This window comes from Leptosomus discolor, chromosome 1, assembly GCF_034619465.1.
Source record: "Leptosomus discolor isolate bLepDis1 chromosome 1, bLepDis1.hap2, whole genome shotgun sequence".
In the NCBI taxonomy this organism is placed as follows: Eukaryota; Metazoa; Chordata; class Aves; order Leptosomiformes; family Leptosomidae; genus Leptosomus; species Leptosomus discolor.
The window spans coordinates 133,638,912-133,650,141 of record NC_141391.1 but is presented as its reverse complement, the minus strand read 5'-3'; the positions used below and the strand labels follow the sequence as shown (position 1 = coordinate 133,650,141).

At 46.6% G+C, this 11,230-nt stretch overlaps 1 protein-coding gene across 2 annotated transcripts; it reads right to left on the bottom strand.

The window, feature by feature from the left end:
* Window positions 1-246: 246 nt before the first annotated feature.
* On the bottom strand, window positions 247-3,593 carry LOC147416294 (trypsin I-P1-like). Of its 2 annotated transcripts, none has more exons than XM_086465069.1 (5): window positions 3,554-3,593; window positions 2,906-3,074; window positions 2,056-2,309; window positions 1,133-1,269; window positions 247-396 (listed from the first exon to the last, which is right to left on the bottom strand). In XM_086465069.1, the coding sequence occupies exons 1-5, from the start codon at window positions 3,591-3,593 to the stop codon at window positions 247-249; spliced, it is 750 nt and encodes a 249-aa protein (XP_086321195.1). The 2 variants fall into 2 exon arrangements, with proteins under 2 accessions (XP_086321195.1, XP_086321202.1); XM_086465076.1 differs by lacking the exon at window positions 3,554-3,593 and adding an exon at window positions 2,583-2,584 and having other exon boundaries at window positions 2,866-3,045.
* Window positions 3,594-11,230: the final 7,637 nt, after the last annotated feature.

Genomic DNA, 11,230 nt, shown 5'->3' with positions numbered 1-11,230 from the left:
TGAAGATGAATCTGCAAAATGTTCCACAATCCTGCTAGTTGAGGTACTACAAATATTAACTATTTTCCCCAGAGTAACATTCCCTGCCTCTGTCCTCCGTATCATAACCTATGGAAGTACCCAGAGAAATGCTGCACAAAGAAGAGGTGCCTAAAACGCTTTATTTTTTGATAATTTTTGTACAACCAGTCCCAAAACAGAGGAAATTGACGAGGAGAAATGCAGCTCATATAGAACCCGAGTGTCTCAGTTGGCAGATATAGTTTCTTTGATCCAGGAGACATAATTGCAAACCTTAGTGTAAACTCCAGGGTAGCCTTTCTGTGCGCATCCCCTACCCCAGGAAACAATGCCCTGGAGCTGCCCGTTGCAGACTACTGGACCTCCGGAATCCTCCTGTGCACATAAAGGATATCGATATTTAGGAAATTATATCAGTGAAAGTGACGAGCCAGAAATCACTGACATTTGAGGGAGCTCCACTGGGCTTTTTCTACACAGAAGTTCTACAAAGGTCATTTCTGATTACTGTGCTACACCTGATGTGTACTGTGCCTTACTTTAGCTCTAAGGGCATCACAGCTAAGGATGAGTAAGCTGCCTATTTTTGACAGATGCAGTCCTTGGCAGACACTCAGCATACGTGTGTCTTAAACATTTTTCTGTCAAATATTTCCACGGAGCTAGGCACATGTAAAACACAGAGCAATTGGCAGGTGTGTTCGTTTTCCAGATTGCCTGGATCTTGCCATACTGGCTATTTCATTTTTGGTGAGTCCAAACCTAACATTTGCGTCCTAAGCTCTAAAGTCACCGTGAGTACTATTGACTCTCTGGTGCAGCACTGCTCCTTTTTCAGTAGCCTAAGGTGCAGGAGGCAGCATAGTCTGCGTGTGGAGGTTTATGGCAGAGGTATTTGCTGTCTCAAAAAAGGGACAATGACTAACTGAGTGGGAAAAAAACTAGCCTCACTCAATGAGCATCTTTCACCCTAAGTCTCCACTGTTGTTCACAAAAACAACATTCAGACATGCCAGTGCATTGAGTATAGCCAGTTCTCCAATATAAAGGCCTCTTCTACTGGCAAAAGGCAGGACAGAAACATATGAGAAAGGAGAGGCAGACGTTTTACCTGGCAAGCGTCTTTCCCTCCCTCCATGAATCCTACACATATCATGTTCTTGGTAATTTGCCCAGGGTAGGCTTTGGTGCACTCGCTTGAGGAGAGTACAGGAGCCTTCAGGCACTGCAAGGTATCTGGATACAGTTCTACAAGAAAATAGGGAGAGATAATTGATAGATCTCTGTTCATTTCAGAGCCTAGAGAAGATCTTTTCTTAGCAGAAAAGTATCACTGGACATCCCGGTTTAGCAGTCGTCATTTTTTCCTCTGAACAGTAATCACGGCATGGATTCCTTTTGTTTAGATGGACCAGATTCTACCCATGGGTCCGCCGTTCTACACTACAGCCATATTAATGTTTCTGATACCTAGAAAATCATCAACTGGCAAGCGTGGAGCCAAGAGCTACTCTTGTAGCACATATGATGGAGGAAACCTGGGTCTCAGGAAAACCATCCTCTCCTCTTTAGCTGTCGTCAGTGGATTAGACACCAGTCACCATCCACACCTCTGACCTTTGCTGTAAGAGAACGGAGCTCCCTTGTAGTAATTTTAGATCCACAGTCACAGGTTTTGACCTTGTTCTGAGAGAACTGACCACTCTATTGACATTAGTTAAGTTGCTAGTGCTTGGCACTGTGCAGCTGATAGCGCCAGGCCACAAAATTTATGGCAGTCTGAACATGCTGGTGAATGGCACACGGATGACTTAAGTGATTCCATGTTCTTAACACAGAAGCAGAGAAAGAACCTTATAAAGGCTTGCCTTTAAAGCAGTTAAATGGTTCCTGTCCCACACAGAGTGATCACTCAAAAAGTGCCTGTCCCACAGCACTTCCCTGTGCTTTAGCCTGTGCTGTTTGGAGTTAATTGTGAGGTCTTAGAGTGGCTCCCACGTCCTCATGATGGGGACATTCCCACAGAGTACTCACTGCCGTTGCTGAGTGTGTTGCCCCAGCCAGAGATTAGACACGTGGTGCCCGTGGCCACACAACTGGTAGGCAGAGGAACTGGTTGGACAGCTTGGTTGAGCTGGGCTGGTTCAGCAAGCTTGATGAGCATAATGTCATTGTTCGCTGTTGCGGAGCTGAAGCCAGGGTGGCGGATGACTTTAGCTGAACTAATCAGCTGCTCTGTCAATTCTGTGACTGCCAGGTTATGCTTCCCAAGCTGCACTTGGAATCGACTGGAAAAGAGAAAGAACGGTGTATACTTTACTGCCACCGACAGGTTATGAGGAACCCCCCCGTTACTGTATACACTCGCTTAAACATCGCTATTGTAGTAGCTGTTTTCATGCAGGTTATCTTCCCTGTCCTGCAATAAGTCCGGGGGATCCACACTGAGATCTTACCCCCTTCCAGTACAGGTGGTGAATTCCTGCAGGTTTATGCTGTTGAGCTGGGACAAACTGAATATGTAACAGTGCTTTACACAAACATTCTGGAAAAAGGCAAACTGCTATCACCATGACCTCATTCGTCTTCCTGTCCTCCAGTGACTAAGTTTTTGCAAGATTAATGTAATTTATAAGAACTCACAGGCCATAACTTGTTTCTTGATTATCACATTCTCATTTCAGAAAGTGCTCTGCATCACAGAAACATTTGCAGAAGTGGAAAACCCCTTATGTTGCCTCAGCCCAGCTTCCTGAGTGAGCCACCCATTCCCTGGTTGACTCCTGTCAGCATGGAGTCATTTGCATATTTGGACCCCACAGCTCAGAATTCCTGCTAAAAGACAACTGAAAGAAAGAAGTAGGTTGCGGAAGAATCCACTCACGGCTTGTAGCAGTGAGCTGCTGACAGGACCCACTGGCTGTTGATGAGGGAACCTCCACAAAAGTGAAACCCAGAATTCAGGGACACCTGATAGGGGACAGAGTTCGCTGCACAGGTGTAGCCGCCCACAATCTTGTCATCATCATCGTCAGCGTTGATGGGGAAGGCAACTGGGAGGTAAGAAGAGGCATATGTCAGCATCTGGCATAAGGAATCTTGTGCCCCTGTGACACACCTCACACCGAAAGACCTCACATGTAGGCTCTACTTCTATAAAAGCTCACAGCAACAGTGGTTGGCAAGCACTCACCCACAGTCCAAAAATTCACAGCAGCTTTAGGACCTCCTGGGCCAGAGGTGTTACCTTTATACCTCATAGTCCTTAAGAGAGAGACAGTGGGTTTTTTCAAAGCTATGGACACATTTCTGTATTCCTGGGTCATGAACCTCTAGAAAGGCATTCGTTCCCCATTTTGTGACATAAGCGATTATGAACAGACAGCAGTCAAGAGAAGTTGCAGTGCTCTGCCTTAACACTTTTGCAAGTATAAACTGGACTTCACTTTCCCGCAATAGACTACCTTGCAAATCTGCTCAGAAAATGAGCTTCCTTATAAATTACAAAAATCGAATTAAAAAATATACTCACCAGCCACACCAACAAAGGTGACAAACAGTATGTATTTCATGATCTTAACACAGCCTCAAGCCCAGACTGGTGGACTGGAAGTGTGAGCTGCTAGAAATACATTTTTCAAAATGGCCTTATCTCTCATCCAAGGTTTTCTCCAGACAAAAAGTACACAGTGGAAAATTTGAAGACCCAAATGTGGGCATTAACAGCCACTGGTAGAAACTACAAATAACAGATCAGTTAATCATAATCGTTTCCTAAGATAGAGAGCTATTTTAAATTATTTCAGAGGGCAGCCTTCAATTTAAAAATACTCTTGGGCTTTGGAAGATGTGTAGTTGTTCACCTGTTTCATTCTTATACACAGCACCTCTTGAGGGCAGCCCTCAAACCCCTTTGAGATTCCTCTGTGCTGGTGGTGTCATTTTTTAAATGCATGTTTTTATCGGAAGCTGAATATTGCAGGTAATGGACTGTAAGATACTATGCATTTATTTGAAAAAACAAAACCAAAACCTCTCAGTGCTAAGTTTGTTAAGCTTATTTTAGCAAATTCCTTTTCTTGAGTAATGGGCGTGTGTGCTTTTTTTATCGTATAGAACACAGTGTTTTCATAAATAAAATTATTCAAAAGTAATGTCAATAAGTACATATGAAAAAACTATTCTGTGCCCTCCAGCACCTCCCAAGTTCAAAGTTCAAATGTGGAAATGTGCAGCACACCTCTTTGAAAGACTTCTCTTTCCTAATTTCTCTCACCTGTTGTATATGACAATATCAGCCTAAGTGCCAAACCATGCCTTTCATCTAGCTTTGGAATGTTCTATAGAGATTCATTTTTGCCACAGAAGAATTTCAGCATAACATCCTTGATGTTTATGGATGTAATGTATGTGAACAAAAATACCGTGAACACAAAAAATGAGATCTTCTGAAATCCTTCTCCGAAAGAGTGATAATTTCTGTCATGATGCTGAGTCTGCCACAGCATAATGTGTTTGATGAACAATCATTTTCCAAGCAGCTGCCAACTTCATCATGCTAGCTCCTGAAAGACATGGGATAACCTCAAGTGATTGTAAAGACAAGTCATGTTTCTTTGAGATGCTGAAGTGGCATGAGAGACCAAAGAATAATCTTTCTACACCATTTCTTGATCAATTTTTTGAGAGCCCTGGAGGGCTGCTACACAGAGTGGCACTATCCAGATGGAAATTTTCCTTCAAGTTAAAAGCCAGGGACCCCTCCAAGGAGCTGCATGAATTGTCTTGGGCTTTAAACCGGTATCAGTGCACAGTTTTCTTAGAAACGTGTTTTTTCCTGAGAAACAAATAAGGAGTAGAAGCTTCCTGTGGAAAAGGGAAAGAGCCGTAGCAGGACTAAGCACGGCAAAATTTACCAAAGCTATCTAACCAAGCAGAGCAAGAACAATTCCCAGTCTACGATAGTGTATAATTTGATCTCCCTGTGGATGTATAATTTCGTTGTCCAAAACATGCCATTGGCATAGAGGCAGGCTGTCATCAGGTATTATAAAACAACATTTTTCCTGAGATACAGCTCTAATAACCTGTTAGGTAACACCTAGGCTATGAAGGACAGCTTTGTTTTCCTTCTTTTCACAGGGTTTAATATTTGGCTTAGTATCTGCCCAAATTTCAGGAAAATCCAGTAATTTGGCATCGGAGTTGGGAAGCTCGACCATACCTGCCTTTATCTTGGGACTTTTTTTGTTTTACTTAATCTACTCTGATCTTTAACTGATCAGTTATTCTCAACAGCAGGAAAGGCATCATACGGGGACGACTGGTAATCTCCTCGAAGAAAAAGGTCTCTCTGAGACTCTCTATGCTACTTGCTTAAGTCAACAAGAGAACACGACTGACCTCTTCCCAGGCTGCTGCCAGAGCTCATGGCGAAAGTCCTGGGTCATAGTTCCTGTGTTCCTAAGGCCTTGATGGTTCCAGAGGCTCCCATGAATCCCAGAACTCCAGGGTGCATGCCAGCAGGGCAGCTCATGGAGCAAACTGATCTCAAATGAAGGCAAATGGGGTGTTTGTGATGCACAACTCAGAGTACGTCCAGCAGATGCGCTGCTTCAGAATAGCCGTTCAGGCCTTTCAGTGAGAGCTGTGAAGGATGAACAGACTGCTTTGCATTCGGGGTGAAATTGGAACACCTCTTCCCACCCCTCCTTTCTTTCTTTAAGAACACACATCCCTACTTTCTTCTCAATGCTGCTGAATGTTCCACAGACCCATTGTAAGGTTTTTTGTCAGGGTCTTTCAACAAGTACACTCCAGAGGATATATCTCCAGCTGCAAACAAGTCTCTCATTTAATGCAGTGATGCTGCAGCAGAATGCTGGTGGCTCCAGGGGCACGGAAAGGAGGAGGATTGGTGACTGGAGGGCAGCTGTGTTGGTTATTATCAATGGAGAAGCAATGGCAGCTTGCATTTCTAGAAATCCGTGTTCCTAGTTCAAGTCTTTCAGTCAACTGTAATATGACTGGACTGAGATAATATACATTTGTCCAGGCTGATGCGAGATCGTGGGAAAGGGGAACCTGGCGAGACCGTGGGCTGACAGAGATAAACCTTCCCGGGAGCACAAAGCAGAGGAGTTTCTGAGGCTAGTCCTTGTATATCTCACAGAGCTTGGTGGTGGAAGGCACTATGGATTCTCTCTGCCCAAGTCTCTCCTGCCTGGGAGCAGCTGGTTGAGAGATGTCCCATCTGAGCTAGGAACATCAAGTGCCCAGTTGCTGGTGGCAAGGAGAGTGTCTGGGGAAGGGGGTTGCATCTTCTGCTCTTTGCATCTTCTGCTCTTTGTACCTATAATCGACAGTCAGAGACAGGCTCCTTGCTTATGGTGTTCCTGTGCAAGACAATCCTCTGGGGTGTGGGAAGAAAACATTAGAACTTCAGTATTATATGTATATAATTATCAATTACTAAATATACATATACTGTTGGTGTGTGCTCAAAAATATTTTACTGATGGGGGGGTGCGATCAAAAATGTTCGGAGACCACTGTTCTTGTTTCAACAAATACCATACATGTTCTTTCTTACATTCTGCTATAACATCAGCCTCCGACTCTGCAGAGCCTTCATGTTCTCTCTGATTTCTTCGCTACTAGGGCTGCCTTCCTCTCTCCTTGCCCCTGGCTTCCTCCAGCAAATTAGAAGTCTGCTGGCACTCTCAGGTGCATTTGCTGTTTTCCATTTCTCAACCTACACAAATGTGCACCGTGTGCTTTCCACCATGACACAGCTGTTGAAAACTGTTTCAAAGGTGCCACGGAAGTGAAGGTGGCAGTGTGAAGGCTGCACACGTCTCATTTGTGAAGTTCTTTGGCAGCTTTCCGCTCTCCTGTTCTTTTCCTCACTCAGGGCAGTAAAGACAAAGCCTCATGTTTCAAAGTAGCACAGAAAGAACTCAGGAGGCTATTTCAGGAGTTGCTGTGAAGACGTCTGAAATTTCAAACTGTTATAGCTCTTGCTAATTCCTCTGTAGCTCACTGGCTGTTGCTACACTTTAAGAGAACGGGTTCAGACCTGGTGCTGTGAAACTCAATCCTCTTTCTCTCAGTTGCTTTTCCTGGGGATGCTGATGATGACAAGATCGTGGGAGGCTACAATTGCCCAGAGCATTCAGTTCCCTACCAGTGTCCTTGAATGTTGGGTATCGCTTCTGTGGCAGTTCACTCCTCAACAACCAGTGGGTCCTGGTCAGCTGCTCAGGGCTAGAAATGTATGGATTCTAGTCAAATCTTGCGAAGCCACCAGATTCGGAATATGGTGCCTAGCAAAAGAAGAGAATCCAAGGTGGCAATGTATCTGAAACCGAAGTAGAAACATTACCCTCTGTCTCCCTGTGTTACGTGATCTTTCCAATATTCCTGCACTCTTGGCATCCTTTTCTGTGCATCCTAACCTGATTTTCTGTGTTCATTTGCATGTCCATGAGACTTGCTTTTGTTTTGCGCTTTTTCATCCCTCCAGATCTTTTCTATGGATCTTTCTTGTCCTGAATTTAGGGCATACCTCTGCAGAGAGAGGACAGATCAAAGATCATGCTCCTCTACAACAGGAAACGTAATTTTCCTTCCCTAAGCATCGTTCCAGGTGTCCAAAGTGATCCGTCTACGCTCGCACCATTGACACAGTTGCTAGATGGGGGTCCACTGGACAAGATACCCAACTAGCAAGGCTCTTCAGACTCTGTCTTTCATGAAATCTTAAAGCTCCTAGAACTCTGTGACACATATACCTTTGATTACGGCAACACTCCCTTACTGTGTTCCAAGTGTCTCTCACGTGGCATCAAGTTGTTCTACCCAATGGTTAACTGCTGCTCTTCTCTGCTGGTCATTTTGCAGCCATATACAAGTGAGGATGGGAGAGTACAGCACTGATGTGAAGGAAGATAGTGAACTAGTCAAGAGTGACGCATTAATCATCCACCAACCTAAATACAATTCAAGAAGCCTTGATAATGACATTATGTGGATCAAGCTGGCAACCACCATGGACTACACTGCTGACATTCAACCCACAGCTCTGCCCGGCTCCCGTGCCGAGGAGGGTCCCGAGTGCCTTTTTCAATGTGAAGGAACACACTGAGCAGTGGCTGTGAGTATCAGTGTATGTTGCGTGTACCTGGTCACATTTCTCCTGCTCTACTGCCAGGTTCATGAGATCCATGTACATTTCACTCCTGCTCTGCAGCCTTTCCATGTTCTGCCTGTGAGTTCCCCAAACTGTCCTTTGAGTGCCGGTGTTCCTCAATCAACAATGCCCTTTGCATTTGCTCATGCAGGTCAGAAGGGTTGTCCTGCTTTGCTGGATGACTCTTGCATATAGGTCTACAGGTCTTTCTGTTCACTGAGAGTGCTGAATCCCAAGATGAAACCTAATTTTTGCTGCTGTCTCAGCAGCCAATTTCCCGATGTTCTCCAGTGACCGAGAGCTCTCTGTGTGTATGTGTATAACAGTGTGTTTTCACAACAGACGAGGTGTGTACAGGGAGCGTGTTCAACGCGGTTTGTGGGTGTACACATGGAATGAGTGTGTGTGAAACTGTGTGAGTACACAGGAGTGTGTCTGCATGCCATGGTGTGTAATCAACAACGTGCATGTACAGTGATGTGTATATGTGTATGTCCATTTGTCCATGTCCCATCCACCCCCAAACATGATTTCCCTGAAACTCTTTTCTCGCTGGCCTGCTATATCAGGGAGTGATTTGCAACAGGTCCAGGGCCTGGGATTGAGCTTCATTTATCTGGAAACCAGGAGCCCCAGAGACCTCAGGTAACTGGCAGTGGAAGGATAGGTGCAGAGACTCAGTGTCACTGGAAATAGCCTTACTAGGGGCAGCGTGGAGGAGAACCTGCCTAGCTCTAGATGGCCACAAAGGATGCCCAAGGGAGACAGGATGGTCTCATTTCTGGCACTCTCTGGGGCACGATGCACACTCTTCAGGCAGAGGGGGTCCGAGGGAACTGAGTGCCTGAATGCTGAGGCCCTCTTTCCTTCTATGGGGAGATTCCAGGGCTTCATGGAATAGAAGTGAAGGAATGGGGGAGGAGCCCAGATGCCCAAGCTGTACTGCAGGATTAAAGACCCACGTGTGAGGAATGGAAGGTTTTGCTTTTCTTTATGGAGGGTGAGGCGTAGGGCCTGGTCAGGGGTGCTCCAGCACATACTGTAGCTGTGGGGAGAAGGAGATACTGTCTAGCACGCAAGTGAAGTGTGTAACATCACAGTCTCCACCTGTTGATCCAGCGTCTCCTGCTTAGCACCTGTGTGCAGTTTTCCTCGTACCTTTCACTGAACTTTCCTCAGAGAAATACTGAGCTGGGTGACACCCCAGTAGCTTTCTCCTCCCTGGCATCATGAGGCGGAAGTACCACCAGGGATCCTAGCACATTTCCACTTGTTTCTCCTTCCTTGTTGCCAGGTAGAGCTCCAGGCACAAGGTACGAGAGTTCCTATGAGGAGGGAAAGGTGGTGCCAGCAGGGCTCAGCATGGTAAAGTTCTCTGTCATTTGTTGCCCAGGTTCCTTTCACCCTTGCCACTCTATCAGCTGTTCATCCCTGCGCACATCGGGTTCCCCAGGTAGCCTATGCTGAGTGGAGTGTGCCCCATTCAGGAGGCCATGTGGCTGTCCTTCTGAGCAGAACCACCTGAGGGCGCGGTGGAGAGCATGCCAATGGTCTGACTCCGGCGAGGCTGTGCGCAGATCAGCAGGGATGTGTCACTCACAGAGCATGACTGAATAAAATTGCACTGTACAGCTGCTTTCAAGACCCTAGTGGTCTCACTGGCTGCATCCCAGCAGCATCCCCCACTCCCCCTCTGTAGGACAAGCTCACTCCTGTTAGAGAAGGAAACCACCTTGGACAGGTTGATTCACAGGGTAGAGGGGGCAATGACACAGACAGTGTTAGTCCTTGAGCACTCCTTGAATTTGCCAGGCAAAGAATGCTCCTGAAGCAGAGCTGCCAGAAGCCCTTGCCCCAGAGACGGCACCAGGCTGAGACACGCAGGGCTCCCCAGCTAGGCCCCAGGTCCCAGGGGGAAATTGACTCTGGAGGAACTTGGCCTGTCAGCAAGGAAGGTGGAGGGAGAGGCCACCCTGGCCCAAATCCTCAGCACCTCTTCTCCTTCATGCCTCACCCTTTGGGCCACACTTGATTCTCCCTTCCTATGCTAGTGCATTGACTGTTCCTGGGCTCTTCACAGGCATTCACCTCCCTCTCCTATCCCTCTTACCAGCTCTGCCCGGCCAGGGCAGGCGGGAGCTCTGTGTGCACGCACACACACATGCATGCACACATACACATGTGTGTGCACACACCATGCGCGCACACACACACACCCCCCTACAGTGACCCCTCATACACCTCCCATCCCCATCACAGTGATCACTGCACCAGCCTGGAGCACTTCCAATACTGAAACACATGTGTGACCAGACTGGCTGGAGAGGGCAAAGGGACAGTGTGGGGCAGCTGAGACCCCTATCCCACTCTTTCCTTTGTGATATTCAGGAACATTCCCAACTCTGCTGCAAAGAGTAAGAGAAACTAACTGCAGTGCGATTCACAGTTCTTTGCAGGAGAGCAGCTGGAAGCTGCAGGGACTATTTTGCTCTTCAGAGAAAGGGATGGGGGAAGAGCTCCACTGCAAAGCCCATGAGAGCCCTCAGCAGGCAGAATGCTTGGGCTGTTGTGATGTCTTTCTTGGTCCTGCCTCTCACTGACGTTAATTGATGTGCTCACAGTACTGCACAGAGAAAAGGAGCCCTCAAACAGCCAGCAGTAAAAGAACAAAGAAACAAACCAGGAAAAAAAAAAAAAAACACCAACAAAAGAACAACAAAAAAGCAGCCATGGCTACAGGACAGAGGAAAAATCCAAGGGATCTATGTGTGTCCTCCATGCCTCATTCCTCTGTCTCTCAGGGACTTCAGAAGGAAAAGGGGAACTCGGTACATTCCTCTGCCTTGCACACACTCAGACTGCCGTGCAACCTCAGCCTAGTTCTCTCCATCAGCCCCCTTCTCTCCCTGCCCTGCACACTGACACCCCCCCCCCCCCCAATCTCTGCGAGCTTTATACTTTCCTGTGGTTGTGTTCATCATTCCTCATTGTTCTCAGTCAGCCAATCCTTTCTTACAT

Excerpts from the sequence above, each read along its gene's own strand:
- LOC147416294 (XM_086465069.1), bottom strand. The coding sequence starts at position 3,593 with ATGAAATACATACTGTTTGTCACCTTTGTTGGTGTGGCTG. Across the intron at positions 2,310-2,905 it reads GCAGCTCACTGCTACAAGCC|TCGATTCCAAGTGCAGCTTG; the intron begins GTGAGTGGATTC and ends TCTCTTTTCCAG. Across the intron at positions 1,270-2,055 it reads CAACACACTCAGCAACGGCA|AACTGTATCCAGATACCTTG; the intron begins GTGAGTACTCTG and ends ATTTTCTTGTAG.